Source organism: Schistocerca piceifrons, chromosome 2 (genome assembly GCF_021461385.2).
Source record: "Schistocerca piceifrons isolate TAMUIC-IGC-003096 chromosome 2, iqSchPice1.1, whole genome shotgun sequence".
NCBI lineage: Eukaryota > Metazoa > Arthropoda > Insecta > Orthoptera > Acrididae > Schistocerca > Schistocerca piceifrons.
In genome coordinates, this window is record NC_060139.1 from 913,331,828 (window position 1) to 913,352,003 (window position 20,176).

The 20,176-nt window shown below is 41.2% G+C and overlaps 1 protein-coding gene across 1 annotated transcript in view; it reads right to left on the minus strand.

The window, feature by feature from the left end:
* LOC124776577 (protein Wnt-6) overlaps positions 1–3,994 on the minus strand; it is a 608,273-nt gene extending 604,279 nt beyond the window's left edge. The window contains exon 1 of the mRNA XM_047251624.1: positions 3,799–3,994. Within this exon, the coding sequence (XP_047107580.1) occupies positions 3,799–3,860 (62 nt within the window). The 5' untranslated portion in view covers positions 3,861–3,994. The remainder of the gene's footprint in view (positions 1–3,798) is intronic.
* Between the last annotated feature and the right edge of the window lie 16,182 nt (positions 3,995–20,176).

Sequence of the window (20,176 nt, forward strand, 5' to 3'; positions counted from 1 at the left end):
AAAAAGAAAAGCATTTTGATTCATCTAAATTCCATAGCAATTTTTCACAGTTTCTGAAATAAAAATCTTACCAAGATTAACCGTAGAGATTGCTTGCACTATGCATACGATCACTTATGGATCCCTATAACTCGAACCATTTACCAGAAATTAACATCATCGACAATCACAAAGGCGCATTGTTTTCATGTATGCTTTCAGATGCAACAAAGATTCTCACTCGGCATCATTGCGTTCATTCATCAATTACTTCATAAACTTTTTTGCATGTCGATCTCATGGTAAGAAATGTCACTCACAATGAGATATATTCCAGTAAACCCTCACGCAATTGATAGTTACTCGAAATAAAAGAATATACATCTACGTGCAGATGTAGAAAAAAATGGTTCAAACGGCTCTGAGCACTATGGGACTTAACATCTATGGTCATCAGTCCCCTAGAACTTAGAACTACTTAAACCTAACTAACCTAAGGACATCACACACCTCCATGCCCGAGGCAGGATTCGAACCTGCGACCGTAGCAGTCGCGCGGCTCCGGACTGAGCGCCTAGAACCGCTAGACCACCGCGGCCGGCGCAGATGTAGAGATGAATAGATTTAAAAAGAGCAATTTCTGACTTGTAGCATACTCTAAGATAAGTTTTAATATTGTTACGGAACGAACACATGGCGAACTTTCGGTCGACATTATAGGGCATATAGTATTTGGAAAATCTGAGATAATTTGCGGAAAGAGGCATGATGGCTAAAAATTTTCAATTTCACGGTTTTCGTAAATAAAATTTTCGTTACTGCCATATTTGTTCATGTACGATGACATTATGGTACACTTCAGACACACGATGCGTGTAGATCTCCTAGCTGTCCGTAAGAGCAATATTCTGTTGTCGACGTGTTATGACAGAAGGTATTGTGTTGTTAAACCACAAGATCTCTTTTACGTTTGAAGGAAATGACACCGCAGTTTTCATGCAACAATCTAAGAGATTTGATTTATCATTTGATTCTATTTAACTATATATCTTAATGCCTCAATGGCACATTTTAATAAGAATTTGAGATATTCTTGGAATGAAATGGTTTTATTACAGAAGGTCGGATCTAGGATACGAACATATTCATGCAATGAAAAATTTTGTTTTAAGTATCCTCACCAAACCATTAAGTTTTATTTTATTTTGTTATTCCAATTAGCATACATTCTAAAAACCAAAGTTTGTAAGAGCTTGGTGTGGCTATTTACAACAAAATGTCTTTTGTGCAAGCTGTGGCGCACAATTTTACAAAGATTTTATTCAGAATTTGTAATTACATGAATATTATCCTGTGAAGCCAAAATATTTATGAAGAAAAATGTGTTATAACACAAACTCAATGGCTTAAAACGGTATGAGTATGTAAGCAATCAACGCCCGACATTGTCGATAGTACGGAAACACTGGAAAACCGATCAGCACCCGAATAAATTGTGATTCACATCAACATTATCGTATTTAACCACTGTTACAATAACACTAACGTTGTTACTGTGGCTAGAATATAATGATCAAGTAGATGATTTTCTCCCGCGTGGTGTCACGAATTGTCTCGTCTGTTAGCGTCTAGAACCGATAGGTTCATGAAGAATGTCGGACTGCTTAAGTTAAACATTGTTTTGCCTTTATACTTTGATTCTATGCCAGTTCTACAGAAGCACTTCAATACTTCGCAGTTAAACAGGAAACAAATGTTACGACTGACAGCCGTTGAGCAAATTTAAATACATTTACGGTCTTTACAAACTGTTACAGCTGAATAAATGAAACCGCTGTTTATTTGGACGAAAGATATGATAAATATCTACGACATGATACCGAAGACAACAAACAGTGACACGTGAATCTAAAAGCCGTTAAAAATAGAGTAAAGAAGATTAAGGAAAAAAATGCAGAATACAATCTGCAGACACGCAAAAAGAAAAATTTTCAATATGGCTTTAGTGACTTTTCAGACTTTCCGGGCCAACATAGAACGACTTGCGCCATATGATCAGGTGAATTCGGCGCTAGAGATTGTGCGTGCTTAGTCGAAAAACGGAGAGAGAGAAAAAATAATTGACAGCAACGGTCATAATTGTTATAAGTGTGTCATAGTCCCTAGATGGTCGATATATTGCTTATTTTGTAAAAAACGAGGTTCCGGAACTGTGACTTTCTGGGTGTGTTTCTTAAATTAGACTTCTTAAAATGTTATTTTAATGCTTTTTCGGCCACTTTAAAAATGTGAACGCAAGGCTTTTGCTTCAACCGCAGCAAAAGTTACTCTACCACATCTCGAAATCTGCAGTTCTGATCTTTTTTTTTCGTCAGGACACCAGTACAGGCTACCGTACCGTCACAAATCAAACACTGTATATACTTATAAAATTCTGAACATCGGAACGGTGTACAGAGCTAAAAAGATTGTAGCTATGAGTTATCCAAGTAGTTTAGAGATACTTTCGTTCATTATTCCATGAATACAGCGGTTGTGCCATAAGATCAGGTGAATGCGGCGCTAGAAATAGTGCGTGCTTTGTCGAAAAACGGAGAGAAAGAAAAAATAATTGACAGCAACGGTCATAATTGTTATAAGTGTGTCGTAGGCCCTAAGTGGTCGATATATTGCTTAATTTGTAAAAAGAAAAAAAACGAGGTTCCGGAACTGTGACTTTCTGGGTGTGTTTCTGAAATTAGACTTCTCAAAATGTTATTTTAATGCTTTTCCGGTCACTTTAAAAATGTGAACATCTACATCTACATGATTACTCTTCAATTCACATTAAAGTGCTTGGCAGAGGGTTCATCGAACCACAATCATACTACCTCTCTACCATTCCACTCCCGAACAGCGCGCGGGAAAAACGAACACCTAAGCCTTTCTGTTCGAGCTCTGATTTCTCTTATTTTACTTCGATGATCATTCCTACCTATGTAGGTTGGGCTCAACAAAATATTTTCGCATTCGGAAGAGAAAGTTGGTTACTGAAATTTCGTAAATAGATCTCGCCGCGACGAAAAACGTCGTTGCTTTAATGACTTCCATCCCAACTCGCGTACCATATCTGCCACACTCTCTCCCCTATTACGTGATAATACAAAACGAGCTGCCCTTTTTTGCACCCTTTCGATGTCCCCAGCTGGTTTTGCTTCAACCGCAGCAAAAGTTACTCTACCACACCTCGGAATCTGCAGTTCTGATCTTTTTTTCTCGTCAGGACACCAGTACAGGCTACCGTACCGTCACAAATGAAACACTGTGCATACTTATAAAATTCTGAATATCGGAACAGTGTACAGTGCTAAAAAGATTGTAGCTATGAGTGATCCAAGTAGTTTAGAGAAACTTTCGTTCATTATGCCACGAATACGGCGGTACAGAGAGTACTGACGTGTGCCTACATAAAAGCTACACTGCTAAAATGTTATATACAAGTAATTATTCCTCGATTTTATACATTGCACCGGGAACTCTGATGGATAAGCAATAGGCATGAGAAACGAGTGTTTGCTGCCTATTAAAACGCCCAGGCAAAGCACTAGATTCGGAGTATGAAAAAATAATTAGCAATTAGTGCCTTATCGTTAGAACTATGAGAGATGGCATTCTATTGGCCGCTGGCGACGCGTGCGGCCCGGGCGGCCACCCGCAGAGGGCAATTAGGCGCCGGCCAGCGGAATCCGTGGCGCACCGCGTTGTCATTCTCCGGGTGGCGCCTTCCGGGAAGCAGGGCGCGGCAGGGGGTGGGGGGTAGCCAGGCGAGGCGCTACTCACCACCAGTGTCCGGTGATGGGCGAGACGAGCAGCAGGCAGACGGCGACCAGGAGGGGCCGCATGTCCGCGTGTGGGTGGCTGGCCGGCGGTCAGAGCGCCATGGCGTGCCGTCAGCTGCTGGCCGCTACTCGCTGCTGCCCGCGCCTCGGCCGGCCGGGGGATGGGCGCGCGCGCTCGCTTCGCTCCTCCAGACACCGCGCTCTCACCTGGACGGCGCGCCACGGCCCACGGCGCCCTAGTGCGCCCACCCGCCGCCGCGCGGCAGCACGGGCGGGCAGCGTCGCCTGCGCGCCGCCGCGGCGGGCGCCACTGCGCAGGCGCGCCGCTGCCGGTGGTGGGGGTGCGGCGGCGCCCACCGCTCCGCACAGTAGTCAGCTGCTGGCCTACGGCGGTAGCTGTGTCGTTCGAGGTGGCCGAACACGTGTCGAGTTTCCCCAATTTCACTCACACCTGACAGCCGTATTGGAGACTCGATTGACCGGACTGATTGGTGGCGTAGCTCAGTCCGATAATCGTCAATCCGGATAACTGAATTCATGAAGAAAAGCAATTTCTGTATTATTAACCTACATCGCCTGCGTATGGTTATCTTTTACGTACGTTGTCATATGGCTGTCTTTCTCATGTTAATGGACAATGCTAGGTGTTTATTCAAAACAAGGAAAACACGTTAAAGTTACTAAAACCAACAAAATCATTGTTAGAGATCAGAGACACATTTTCATATTGACGTAAACTATTAAAAAAAAAAATACTGCAGGCTTAATCATGAGATACCTAAGAAGTACCGGAACTTCAAGCGCTGATAGAAAGTACCGAAACTGAAATCATTATAGGTACGGAAAGCTGGCTGAAGTCAGAGATAAATTCTACCGAAATTTTTACAAAGGTACAGTTTAGAAAGGATCGATTGCATGCAACCGGTGGTGGCGTGTTTGTCGCTGTTGAAACGTCCCCTTAGAAAAATTTATGGATGACTGTCGATAAACCTCTTACATTATTTGCTTTTCAAACAGTTGAGCAAAACTGAACGTACTCAGACATTACACTCTGTACTTATTCTGATCAACACTAAACTGACACACAATATTTTTAGCGCATCGTTATCTGACTTTCAATAATCCCTACAAAAGAATGGCCCTGACTAACAATAACGTATACCTTTCATGGATCACTTACGTCACAAAAATCTTCGTTACTCGAACTACTGCAATACAGCACCAATTCTGCCAGCTAAATAAAAGATTCTAACTACTGAAATCACTTACTATTGATGGGCATAGTTAGTAAATTAAAGATTTTGATAGAGAACAAACAATGTATTTACCTTAATAGTCATAATATCTATATCAGTTCATGACATCCAGTCTTACAAATTTACTGTCTCTGATGGACACACGTCCAGATCATCCGCTCTCAAAACTCCGCCATCTCTCTCCCCATATCCACCACTGCTGGCGGCTCACCTCCAACTACGCAACGCTACGCGCTGTTAACAGCCAACTGCCCAACACTACAATAGCGAATATTACAACAATCAGGGAATCAGTGATCATAAGGCCGATGCAGCATCCCTGCATATGGAAGTAAATAGGAATATCAAAAAAGGGAGGATGGTTTATCTGTTTAGCAAGAGTAATAGGAGGCAGATTTCAGACTAACAGATCAAAACGAAAATTTCTGTTCCGGCACTGACAATGTTGAGTGTTTGTGGAAAAAGTTCAAGGCAATCGTAAAATGCGTTTTGGACGGGTTCGTGCCGAGTAAAACTGTGAGTGACTGAAGAAACCCACCGTGCTTCAACAACAAAGTTAGGAAACCACTGCGAAAGCAAAGAGAGCTTCACTGCAAATTTAAACGCAGGCAAAACCTCTCAGACAAGCAGAAGCTAAATGATGTCAAAGTTAGCGTAAGGAGGGCGATCCGTGAAGCGTTCAGTTAATTCGAAAGTAAAATTCTATGTATCGACTTGACAGAAAATCCTTAGAAGTTCTGGTAAGTGGATCGAAACAGCATATCCAGACACTCTGGGATGATAATGGCATTGAAACAGAGGATGACACTCGTAAAGCTGAAATACTAAACACCTTTTTCCAAAGCTGATCACAGATGAAGACCGCACTGCAGTTGCTTCTCTAAATCCTCGCAACAACGAGAAAATGGCTGTCATCGAAATAAGTGCCCAAGGAATAGAAAAGCAACTGAAATCACTCATCAGAGGAAAGTCCACTGGACCTGACGGGATACCAATTCGATTCTACACTGAGTACGCGAAAGAACTTGCCCCTCTTCTAACAGCCGTGTACCGAAAATCTCTAGGTCTAGAGGAACGGAAGATTCCAAATAATTGGAAAAGAGCACAGGTAGTTCCAGTTTTCAAGAAGGGTCCTCGAGCAGATGCGCAAAAATATAGGCCTATATATCTGACATCGATCTGTTGTAGAATTTTAGAACATGTTTTTTGCTCGCGTATCATGTCATTTCTGGAAACCCAGAATCAGCTCTGTAGGAATCAACATGGATTCCGGAAACAGCTATCGTGTGAGAACCAACTCGCTTTATTTGTTCATGACACCCAAAAAATATTAAATACAGGCTCCCAGGTAGATGCCATTTTCCCTTGATTTCCGGAAGGCGTTCGATACAGTTCCGCACCGTCGCCTGATAAACAAAGTAAGAGCCGACGGAATATCGACCAGCTGTGTGGTTGGATTGAAGAGTTCTTAGCAGGCAGAACACGGCATGTTGTTCTCAATGGAGAGACGTCTACAGACGTTTAAGTAACCTTTGGCGTGCCACAGGGGATTGTTATGGGACCAGCGGATGAAGCTGTGGTATACAGAAAAGTTGCTGCATTAGAAAATTGCAGCGAAATGCAGGAAGATCTGCAGCGGATAGGCACTTGGTGCAGGGAGTGACAACTGACCCTTAACATAGACAAATGTAATGTACTGTGAATACACAGAAACAAGGATCCTTTATTGTATGATTATATGATAGCGGAACAAACACTGGTGGCAGTTACTTCTGTAAAATATCTGGAAGTATGCGTACGGAACGATTTGAAGTGGAATGATCATATTAAATTAATTGTTGGTAAGGCGGGTACCAGGTTGAGATTCATTGGGAGAGTCCATCAACAAAGGAGGTGGCTTACAAAACACTCGTTCAACCTATACTTGAGTATTGCGCATCAGTGTGGGATCCGTACCATGTTGGGCTGACAGAGGAGATAGAGAAGATCCAAAGAAGAGCGGCGCGTTTCGTCACAGGGTTATTTGGTAAGCGTGATAGCGTTAGGGAGATGTTTAGCAAACTCAAGTGACAGACTCTGCAAGAGAGGCGCTCTGCATCGCGGTGTAGCTTGCTGTCCAGGTTCCGAGAGGGTGCGTTTCTGGATGAGATATCGAATATATTACTTCCTCCTATTTTTATACCTTCTGAGGAGATCACGAATGTAAAATTAGAGAGATTCGAGTGCGCACGGAGGCTTTTCGGCAGTCGTTCTTCCCGCGAACCATACTCAACTGGGACAGGAAAGGGAGGTAATGACAGTGGGACGTAAAGTGCTCTCCGCCACACACCGTTGGGTGGCTTGCGGAGTGTAAATGTAGATGCAGGAAAGTCACATGGGACAGCCACTGTAGCTTCATTTTGTTTAAAATATATGATAATTGTCGTTTGCCGTAAATAGTTTTTTCTTTTCATTATTGCTACATCACGAATTCGTTTTAACTGTAGTAAACTCACGGACTCACACTCTATGTGTTTTTGGACGATTTGAAAGCTGTTTCCTGGGCTTGAATGGTTCTGCATGAGATGGTCCTGCAACAGTTTTCTACATGTGTTGTTTTTCGTTTCATCTTCCCGCATTCCCTGCTGTTCGTTCGCCACACGGGGCGCAGGCAGGTTGTGCACAGATTAGATGAAAAACTGTCTCGAATGAAAGAGGGTAATTTCGGGAGATTCTAGAGTGCTAATTACTCATTTAGTATAATATGCCATATGAAATACGATTGCCATACGTTATATAAACCGGGAAATTTCTCTTAAGATGACTAAAAATGGACGTAATTTGGGAAGCAGAAACCGGAACAAACCGGGACACTTCTCTTAAACTTAAAAAGAACGAAAGAAGAGAGCCCATTTGTAGTGGAAGATGGCGAAATTCACGATGCACAAATTAAAATTTTTTTAGGGTACTAGCACGCTTTAATAAGTTTGGAGCTTAGCCTAGTAGTACAGCCCACTGATTTCAAAGACATATGACATCTAAATGGTTCAGATGACTCTATGGGACTTAACTTGTGAGGTCATCAGTCCCCTAGAACTTGGAACTACTTAAACCTAACTAACCTAAGGACATCACATACATCCATGCCCGAGGCAGGATTCGAACCTGCGACCGTAGCAGTCGCGCGGTTCCTGACCGAAGGGCCTAGAGCCGCTCGGCCACAACGGCCGGCATATCACATCTTACAGTATGGTAGCACATTGCGAATCCGGCTGGTGTACTAATTTCCCCTATTTGAATGATTTTCAAAATAGTTCAAATAGCTCTGAGCACTATGGGACATAACTTGTGAGGTCATCAGTCCCCTAGAACTTGGAACTACTTAAACCTAACTAACCTAAGGATATCACATACATCCATGCCCGAATCAGGATTCGAACCTGCGACCGTAGCGGTCGCGCGGCTCCAGACTGTAGCGCCTAGAACCGCTCGGCCGAATGAGTTTCAAATTTTTGTAAATACTTGCAGAGTACTAGTTTGATTTGTGGCTTACGCTACTAATATGTTTTCTTTCCCCATTTGCAATGAAAACATACAAACACATTCTACTTCATACTCACTTCTCCCTCGTTCTATGAATAATTTTCTTGGAATGAATACTTCCTCTTTCGCAGGATGAGTACACTTGAAACAATCAAACACTTTAATAACACATCAACCGCGATACGACTCAGACAGAGAAAGAGAACCACGTTGCTGCAAAGCTTAAACTGAACTGAGGAAGGGACAATAATGGGAACTGAGCAGCGTTACGCGCAATAATACTCACAAAGGGCTCAGTCAGGTGGGATAATAACAACTTCCGTTACTTAGCTTAACATCTGGAGTTGCAAATAAAACCACTTAAGAATTTGAAGCAATAGAAAATATGAGAATAGTTATCTGAAAGCCGAAATCCGGGACAAACTGCCGTTCCAACAGTGTTCTTGGGGACACCAATTTCTTTAACCTGAAAGCGAGACTGACCCAGAAAACCGGGACAACTGGCAACTCTAACCACACAGGCGACCGCAAGGTGGGACAGATGCCCCTTCCAGGAACCGGCGGAGACGTTTCGTCAATATCAACATTCTCGCCTGTTTCGAAAAATCATTGGGTCTACTCAACCGCAGACTTAACATTGACGAATGCAAGGGGGAACATTGCAGCTTTAGTAAACACATTTTACATTTGTCACATGGTTCACAGGAAATTATAACATTTCCTTATGGTGGATGTGGTTCCGGCGTTGTTTTCGAATCTTGGGGATATCAACCTCTGCAGATCATGGCCGAAATACAAGTGTGCTCTGAAAAGAAATGCCTCCGAATTTTTTTTGTGAAAACTCTGAAAGCTGTTTGAGTAAAACAAAGTTATTAAGATTTTACATCTTTAATTTTCATGTCTTCGTATTTATTTCCCAATATAGTCACCTTGCGACGAACCAATCTCTCGCGACGAAAGACCAGTTTGTTGATACTGTCGGTGTAGAAGATTGACTTGATTGACGTACCCACAGTTTCAAACCTGTTGGCACCGCCTCATCACTACCAGCTTTGGTTGTTGTTGTGGTCTTCAGTCCTGAGACCGGTTTGATGCAGCTCTCCGTGCTACTCTATCCTGTGCAGGATTTTCATCTCCCAGTACCTACTGCAACCTACATCCTTCTGAAACTGTTTAGTGTATTCATCTCTTGGTCTCCCTCTACGATTTTTACCCTCCACGCTGCCCTCCAATACTAAATTGGCGATCCCTTGATGCCTCAGTATATATCCTACCAACCGATCTCTTCTTCTAGTCAAGTTGTGCCACAAATTTCTCTTCTCCCCAATTCAATACCTCCTCATTAGTTATGTGATCTAACCATCTAATCTTCAGCATTCTTCTGTAGCACCGCATTTCGAAAGCTTCTATTCTCTTCTTGCCCAAACTATTTATGGTCCATGTTTCACTTCCATATAAGGCTTCACTCCATACAAATACTTTCAGAAACGACTCCCTGACATTTAAATCTATACTCGATGTTAACAAATTTCTCTTCTTCAGAAACTCTTTCCTTGCCATTGCCAGTCTACATTTTATATCCTTTCTACTTCGACCATCATCAGTTATTTTGCTCCCCAAACAGCAAAACTCCTTTACTACTTCAAGCGTCTTATTTCCTAATCTAATTCCCGCAGCACCACCGGATTTAATTCGACTACATTCCATTATCCTCGTTTTGCTTTTGTTGATGTTCATCTTATATCCTCCTTTCAATTCCATTCCGTTCAGCTGCTCTTTCATGTCCGTTTCTGTCTCTGACAGAATTACAATGTCATCGGCGAACCTCAAAGTTTTTATTACTTCTCCATGGATTTTAATTCCTACTCCAAATTTTTCTTTTCTCTCCTTTACCGCTTGCTCAATATACAGATTGAATAACATCGGGGATGGGCTACAACCCTGTCTCACTCCCTTCCCAACCACTGCTTCCCTTTCATGTCCCTCGACTCTTATAACTGCCATCTGGTTTCTGTACAAATTGTAAATAGCCTTTCGCTCCCTGTATTTTACCCCTGCCACCTTCAGAATTGGAAAGAGAGTATTCCATTCAACATTGTCAAAAGCTTTGTCTAAACATCTTTGGTAACAAGTGAAAATCGGATGGGGGCAAGTCAGGACCTTACGGAGAATGAGCGGTGACAGTGAGACCAAGGCGTCAGACCGCTGCAGACGTCGCAGCGCTCGTGGGTGGGCCGGCGTTTTCTTGTAGCAGGAGATCGTGCTCTACGTGTGGACGAACTCTTCGAATTCGAACCTCAAATACAGCACGTTGCTTCTCTCGCACCGAAATAGTTACGGTACAGACAGGCATGTTACATGCTACAATTCGGAGCCCTTTGGTGGCAGGGAGCCACGAATATATAAAGATGAAGCTCGTGGTCTTGCGGTAGCGTTCTCGCTTCCCGCGCCCAGAGCCACGGGTTCGATTCCTGGCGGGGTCAGGGATTTTTCCCGCCTCTAGATGACTGGGTGTTGTTGTGTCGTGTTCATCATTGTCATTATTCATCCCAATTACGGTCGGAGGAAGGCAATGATAAGCCACCTCCGCTAGGACATTGCCTAGTACGGCGGTTGCGGGTCTCCCGCATCGTCCCCTACGCTCGTCGGAGTATGGGACATCATCATCATCATGAAGAATAAAGACGTACAGCTTTAATAACGTTTGTTTTATTGAAAAATCTTCAAGAGCTTTCACACAAGAAATTCGGTGGCATTACTTTTCAGCACTCCCTCGTGGAATCCGGATCTTCTCAGACCCTGACAATTCCAAACGCTGTACAGATATGGGTCGGATTAACTGCCCCACACCCGTCCACAGGTCACACAAGGACAGTCATTTTGCCTGCTGCACAGCTTAACCTCTATCCATACATGTTTTAACCTCAGTAGTAGGTCTGATTCAAATGGTTCAAATGGCTCTGAGCACTATGGGACTTAACTTCTGAGGTCATAAGTCCCCTAGAACTTAGAACTACTTAAACGTAACTAACCTAAGAACATCACACACATCCATGCCCGAGGAAGGATTCGAACCTACGACCGTAGCGGTCGCGCGGTTCCAGACTGAAGCGCCTAGAACCGCTCGGTCACACCGGCCGGCAGTAGGTCTGAATTTGGTCCCCTTCTCGTCAAGACTTCATGAGACTACATTCAGTTTTACAAGGTAGTGCCATACTGGAAGAGTATAAGTGACACGATCATGTTTTGCTGAGGTGTGGCCCCAAATGCAGAAGAAATTCCAATTTCTGCTCTGGCATTGAGAAAAGTATTGCGAAATACCAAGGTTGCAAATATATTTGGATCTTCTTCAACTACATGGCTCTTAAACTGTATTGGGTATAATCCAACGCGGCATACAGGCATAGAGTTACGAGTCCTGTAGTCCAGCTGCCATTACTACACAACAACGTGCCAAACCAGGGAGACGACACCCATTTAAGAGTTGGTTCTACCAACCAATTTGATGGTTGATCCCTGACAAGATCACTAACACTGAAAAGTGTATTTTATATGTATTACTGAAATATAAGTACCTTTAAGGTGTAGTAGTAACCCTTGTCTTGATAGCTATCAAGCGTTTGAGATCCCATAAGCTGTGCATACATCTTCTTAAATTTGTATGTTAGGACACGACTTGCTCTCAAACACAGCTAATCGACTTATGACGGTTGCTCACTCTTCTCCCCGTGTTTGCTTGGAAGCAAATTCGTTTTTGAATACGATCCGCTTTGAGCAAAGAACAAATAATAATAATAATAATAATAATAATAAGTGTTTACATAAGGCTGATCAGAAAACAAATTCAACTAAATGTCACCTGGGGGATCTGGCCCCTTCTTGGAAAACATTCTTTTAAGTCTACGATATTTATACTTTGAAACAATTTTAACAATTTCAGTGACAAATGTACATCAAATATCATTCCATTTAATAACAATGTGAATGTACTCAAGTTACATCAGTTGATGATGAGGGAATTAGCTTGAGAAACGAGACACTGAAGATGGTAGATTCGTTTTGCGTTTGGGCAGCAAAACAACTGATGACGACCGAAGTAGAAAGTATCTAAAATGTAGAGTGGCAACGGCAAGATGAGTGTTTCTGAAGAAGAGGAATTTGATGACATCGGGTATAGACTTTAAGTGTCAGGAAGTTTTTTCCGAAGGTACTTGTCTGGAGTGTAGGTATGTAAGGAACTGAAACATGGACGATAAACAGTTTAGAAAAATAGAGGTTAGAAGTTTTGGAAATGTGGTGCTACAGAAGAATGCTGAAGAATGGATAGGTAGATCGCATGACTAATGAGATGTTCTGATCGGAATTGGGGAGACAGGAAATTTGTGGCGTAACTTGTATAAAAGAAGGGAACAGTTGATACGACACATTCAGAGACATAAATGGATCACCTATTTAGTATTGAAGGGAAGTGTCAGGGGTAAAAGTGGTAGAGGGAGACCAACAGACGAATAGAGTAAACAAATTCAGAAGAATGTAGGTTGCGGTAGTTATTAGGAGATGAAGAGGCTTACACAGGATAGAGCTACAACAATAACACAGCAGCATAACAATGTGGAATTGAAATATCGGAGGCAGAGGGTGAACAAGTTAGTTTAGAGGTTGATTCAAATTAATAATGAAAACTGATACGGGTGAAAGTGTACCATAGTAGAAGCAAAAGGTTGCGGTATGCACGATCCCGAAAACCAGCCGTTCTCGAGATAACTGCGAATGTTTACAAGCCAAAGCTGTCCACAGTATGAATTCCAGTTCTTTTTACGATAAATGTATTTAATATGTAAACAGTCCCATTACATCCCACACAAAAAGGCTCTAATTTCAGGCATAGCCTACCTTAACGAGAAATACAACACAGCTTCAGCACGTTACATGTTACCGCTTACTCTATACTTTCAGCTATGAAAGGAGGTATCGCAGGTGTCGTGCAAGCATTTGCCTGCAATACTCCAGCCAGCACCGCCGAGAGACACGAATTCTTGCAAGAATCCTCGGATGCACAGCTAATTGCCCCATTTCTTCGACCGTATCGAACTCCATGTTGTACGCGTAATATCTGAGATGACCTCAGGCAGAAAAAGTCAGGGATTAGGCTTCTTTGGGGCGAGGGTGCAGGCCCTACTCGAACTATCTATCGTGGACCATAGTGTCATTTTTAACGTTGTCTTAGATCAGCAGCGCAAACGACCTTGCTGCAGTGATAACACCGCTTCCAGTCAGATCACCGAAGTTAAGCGCTGTCGGGTTTGGCTAGCACTTGGATGGGTGACCGTCCTGTCTTCCGAGCGCTGTTGGCAAGCGGGTGCACTGTCCTTCTGAGGCCATTTGAGGAGCTACTTGACTGAGAAGTAGCGACTCCGGTCACGAAAACTGACAACGACTGGGAGAGCTGTGTGCCGAGCAGATGCCCCTCCATATCCGCATCCAGTGACGCCTATCGGCCAAGGATGATACGGTGGTCGGTACGTGCCATAGGGCCTTCCGAGACCTGATCGGACGGAGTTTCGTTTTAGATCAGCAGCAAAAAGTTGCCTTCATCCTTTTCCCAGTTTCCTCAACCCAGGTCCACAGATGAGATTTTAACATTCTTTGACGGTGATTCGAAAAGTTTATGGTTCAAAAGTGTTTCTGCTAACTAGGACAATATTTTATAGTGAAGTCAGTGGCGGTGTCAAGCGCACTTTGACATTTTGTCGGAAACGACTGGTTCTAGTCCATGTCTCCTGGAGCGTTTTTGCTTCCATTGCGTATTTTCACCTGCGTGAGTTCTCACTTTTTCTTGTCATACACCCTGTACATCGTAACAGCTATGTCAAACTCTTTGACTCTCCTGTCTTTTACGTAACAACTACTTGGGTCTGCAACAAGGTTCTGTTACCTTTCCCTGGCGCCTCACACTGAGGCGATACGATATGCGATACAACACGTTGCAATAAAGGTCGCACAACGCGACATTATCGGCGCGTTACCCATGTCCCTACTGCGATGATATGACATGCAATACGATATGCAATGCAACTCGCGATATGACAACCAACACGACAGCACGATACACGTTTTTGCTTCACTTTGATTTGCAATCATGCGCTCTTCTGAAAAGGGCGTTGTTTTGATTTACCGTTATTTATAGCTCAAAAAATTGAAGAAGAAGTTTAAGCACTGGGTGCACCCCTACAATGGTTTGAATATCAAACCTAGTTCGGCTATGTTTCTTCGTGCTCTTACTGAACACGAAAACTTCCACGAATTCAGCAGAATAAGAGTAGGGTGGCACTGCAGGTTCCGGCCAAAAACGCTGACTCAGAATCTGTCAGCACTTTCTTTCCAGTATCATATTACAGCTGATGAAATTTTGCATATTTTATTGAAGACCACCCCTGGAGAGGGGAGTGAAAGGACAGGGACGGGGAGGTCGTTACATTGGGCCTTTGTCACCCAACAGGGATTATTCCAGGTCTGTGCACTGTAGTGAAAGGATCATTGAGAAGCAGAGATCAGTCAGATCAGTCACTGCCTTCAAAGAGCAGAAGAAGACTGTCAGTAAGTAATTATCTATCAGTTGAAGTTATTATTGTTATTCATTTATTAACACATTCGATTATACTCATGCTTTTGTTATCTGGCAATAGCTGAAAGGCTGGACATTGTTACTGATATGGATAAGGAAAATGTAAGTGGTTATAAGCTCTCTGCACATGTAATGAGAGAAAATATGGAGAAAGGAGGAGTTGCCATATATGTCAAAAGTTATCATTGTGCAAAAAGTATAGAAACAAAAAAGTTTTGTGTAGAGAAACATATAGAAGCATGTGCCTGTGAGCTTAAATTAAATAAAGGCACATTTATAATTGTAACTGTATATAGGTCCCCATCAGGAAATTTTCATCTATTTCTGAAAAATTTGGACTCCTTGTTGTGCTATCTGTCAGACAGGGGGAAGCAAATTATTATTTGTGGGGACTTCAATGTAGATTCTCTGAAAGAGGGTAATAGGAAAAATGACCTTGAAGTATTACTCGGTTCTTTCAATTTGACACCCGTTATTGATTTTCCTACTCGGGTGGTAAAGGATAGCAGCTCACTGATAGATAACTTCTTTATAGACCAAGATAAGTTTAACCAGATAAATGCTCAGCCTGTTGAGAATGGTCTTTCTGATCATGGTGCACAGCTAGTTACAATATATGACATAGCTCCATTCAGCAATACTAAACAGTCCTCCAAAGTAGTACGTTCAGTCAACAATTTAACAATTGCAAATTTCAGGGAAAGCCTACAGCAGTTAGACTGGGATGAGGTGTACCGTGAACCTGATGCCAATTTAAAATATAATTTATTTCATGACATTTTTGTAAATGCATTTGAAAACTGCTTCCCGAAGAAAATAGTTAAATATACTCGTAAGAAACCTTGTAACAAACCATGACTTACTAAGGGTATAAAAATATCTTGTAACCGGAAAAGGGAAATGTATCTGACAGCAAGAAAGAGTAGTGACCCAGAAACTATCAAAAATTATAAAAACTACTGTGTTATATTAAGAAAAGTTATTAAAAAATCCAGGAGTATGTGTATCATGTCTGAAATCAGCAACTCTGATAATAAAATTAAAACAATTTGGAATATTATTAAAAGAGAAACAGGTCAACCAAGAGCAGAGGAAGACAGTATTACCATCAAATTGAATGAAAACTTTACGAACAAAAAGTCAGAAGTTGAAAATATTTTTAATAATCATTTTCTAAATGTTGTGGATATAGTAGGATCCAGGTGTTCATTAGAAGATGCTAGGCTGTTAATGGAAGAGGCCATACCTATGCAATTTGATACAATTGAAATCTCACCCACTTCTCCCTCTGAAATTAGGAAAATAATAAACTTCCTTAAAAGCAAAAACTCACATGGAATTGATGGCATTTCCAGCAAAATACTATAAGCTTGTTCTCAACAGATAAGTAAGATTCTCAGCCACCTGTGTAATAGCTCTCTGGAACAGGGCATTTTCCCTGATAGACTGAAATATGCTATTGTTATACCTTTGCATAAAAAGGGGGATAGATCTGATGTCAACAATTACCGTCCAATCTCCCTTCTAACAGCTTTATCCAAAATTTTTGAGAAAGTTATGTATTCAAGAGTAGCTTCACATATCTGTAAAAATGAAGTACTAACAAAATGTCAGTTTGGTTTCCAGAAAGGTTTTTCAACAGAAAATGCCATATATGCTTTAACCAGTCAAATTTTGAATGATCTGAATAACCGAACACCACCCATTGGGATTTTTTGTGATCTCTCAAAGGCTTTTGATTGTGTAAATCATGAAATTCTGCTAGACAAGCTCAAGTATTGTGGCATGAGTGGGACAGTGCACAAATGGTTTAATTCGTACCTAACTGGAAGAGTGCAGAAAGTTGAAATAAGTAGTTCTCGTAACATGCAAAGATCAGCACATTCCTCAAACTGGGGAACTATCAAGAATGGGGTTCCACAAGGGTCAGTCTTGGGTCCTTTGTTGTTCTTATTATATATTAATGACTTGCCATTCTATATTCATGAAGAGGCAAAGTTAGTTCTCTTTGCTGATGATACAAGTATAGTAATCACACCTGAGAAACAAGAATTAACTGATGAAATTGTCAATACTGTCTTTCAGAAAATTACTAAGTGGTTCCTTGTAAACGGACTCTCACTGAATTTTGATAAGACACAGTACATACAGTTCCGTACAGTGAATGGTATGACGCCATTAATAAATATAGACCTCAATCAGAAGCATATAGCTAAGGTAGAATATTCCAAATTTTTAGGTATGTCCATTGATGAGAGATTAAATTGGAAGAAACACATTGATGATCTGCTGAAACGTTTGAGTTCAGCTACTTATGCAATAAGGGTCATTGCAAATTTGGGTGATAAACATCTTAGTAAATTAGCTTACTACGCCTATTTTCACTCATTGCTTTCATATGGCATCATATTTTGGGGTAATTCATCACTGAGGAATAAAGTATTTATTGCACAAAAGTGTGTAATCAGAATAATAGCTGGAGTCCACCCAAGATCATCCTGCAGACATTCATTTAAGGATCTAGGGATATTCACAGTAGCTTCTCAGTATATATACTCTCTTATGAAATTTGTTACTAACAACCAAACCCAACTCAAAAGTAATAGCAGTGTGCATAACTACAATACTAGGAGAAAGGACGATCTTCACTATTCAAGATTAAATCTAACTTTGGCACAGAAAGGGGTGAATTATACTGGCACTAAAGTCTTTGGTCACTTACCAAATAGTATCAAAAGTCTGACAGATAACCAACAAGTATTTAAGAAGAAATTAAAAGAATTTCTGAATGACAACTCCTTCTACTCCATAGAGGAATTTTTAGATATAAATTAAGAAAAAAAAGAAAAAAAAACAAAAATATTGAAAAAAAATAAAATAAAATAAAAATAAAAAAATAAAGAAAATCAAAAAAACACAAAAAAATAAAGTTGTTATATTAACTTAAGTATGTTGTTAAATTAACCTAATTATGTCATGTATTGGAAAATTCGACTCGTTCCACATCATTACGAAATATCGTATTCATGATCCATGGAACTAGTATTAATCTAATCTAATCTAATCTAATCAAGGATAATCACATACTACTGACAGCACCAGCAGAGGAACAGCAGTCCGCAGATGGTCTTCTAGATTTATCAGAGTATTCCATACCACCACAGCCTCGGTTGACTTATGGGATCAGGAAATGCAGCCAGTACATACTCCTACAGGAGCAGCAGTACAGTGATGGCCTCTCTGATGTATAACAACTATTCCCACACAACGAATTCCAGTTATCACAAACATCAGCAGCACCACTTGTCAGACACCAACCGGGACATACCTCAACTACTGGGGTGATGTTTTTTGCATTATGCACATTCTAAAAGCATGTGGTAGTAAACGTTTGATTATAAGTTTATACTTAGATCGTGGGTTCAGTTTAACAGTAAAGAATGGAAATCCTCGATACAGCAGTATGAATGTGATACCTTGACATAATGAATGGCGTGCTGTATGTTTGAACTTCTGAGATATATGTGCAATGTTCAATGGTCATACATCTCCTATGAAACTAGATGACTACAGTAAGTGCTGGCAACCATCCAAGACGAGTTAAGATACATAGCACCTGGAATACTAAGGAGTGCACTCACATTCAAGAATCCACATCTTGAAACCTGGTATGTGCTAGCTCGACCATTCAGAGTGATTTGAATGAGTGTGTCGAGCAGTGTGAGTATATATATGGCTTTTTACGAAATGTATGGTATACACTTACATAACTCGCCCACCAAAACATCTCAGAGAACGTCTTTGCAAAGACTTTTGATGAGTGTTGCACTTATATACGAAGTATGCATAGTAATTATCATATAATGTAGGCTATCACAGCTGGTACTGACTTCATTTAAAGCTACTGGGCTGACAGGCTGCGGTCGATGCATAAAATGTCCCCCTAATGTTCTATCTCCAACTGTGGGAAACGTCTTCAGCCCAGAGGTTTTAAGTGGAGTATGCATGGTACATCATCACTACCTGAGGAAGGTAAAAAATTACATGAACACGTAATTCTGTGTGTGTGTCCTAAAATTATAGGTGAAATTATAAAAACAGAAAATAAAATAATGTCTCTAATAGGCAACATATTATTGACATGCACCGCAGCGAACACCTGAATTACTGAATGAGGAAATGCAGCCACAAAATGTTACTATAATTTATGAGGTAAGATACTTTGACATTACAGTGTGTGTGTGTATAAATTAATAAAAAATGAAATGTCGTGTGGCTAGGGCCGTTCGCCTGGTGCAGGTCTTTCGATTTGACGCCACTTCGGCCACCTGCGCGTCGATGGGGATGAAATGATGATGATTAGGACAACACAACACCCAGTCCCTGAGAATGACATCATAACATATTCCGCAAAAATGGGAGTAAGTGTTAACTGACATTAGAGTGTGTCATTGAGTTAACATTATTTTATGATACCATAAGATATTCAATAAAAAAGTAACCCCAACATATTCATTACAAAGCATGACATTGCTTATAAATTTTGTTCACAAGCTCCAACTTCTCACAACTTGTCAAGATGATTAAAGAAAAAAATATGTTACACAACTCTATCTCGCCACCCCCCCCCCCTCCTCACATTACTACGTAGCCCAATGTAGCCCATCCGGGTTGTACGCAAAAGTATCAAAAATATACATCAAAGCATCTGAATTGCATAAAAAAACGACAAACTATATTTGTGTTATCCACATAAAAATAGTTTATTATCCACTTTAAAAAATCGTTTATTGAGTGCCATGTCAGTAATGTGATAAATTTCATTCAAAGCTGTGTGCCATCTAAATAAATAACGTCATGGCACATTCTGCAAATGGCTGTAAATATTGCTGTAAGAGCTACTTAACAGAGAGTTGGAACTCATGCACCCACTGGTACTGCACTCGTCAATGTATTGCATAGAGCCAAATGCAGAG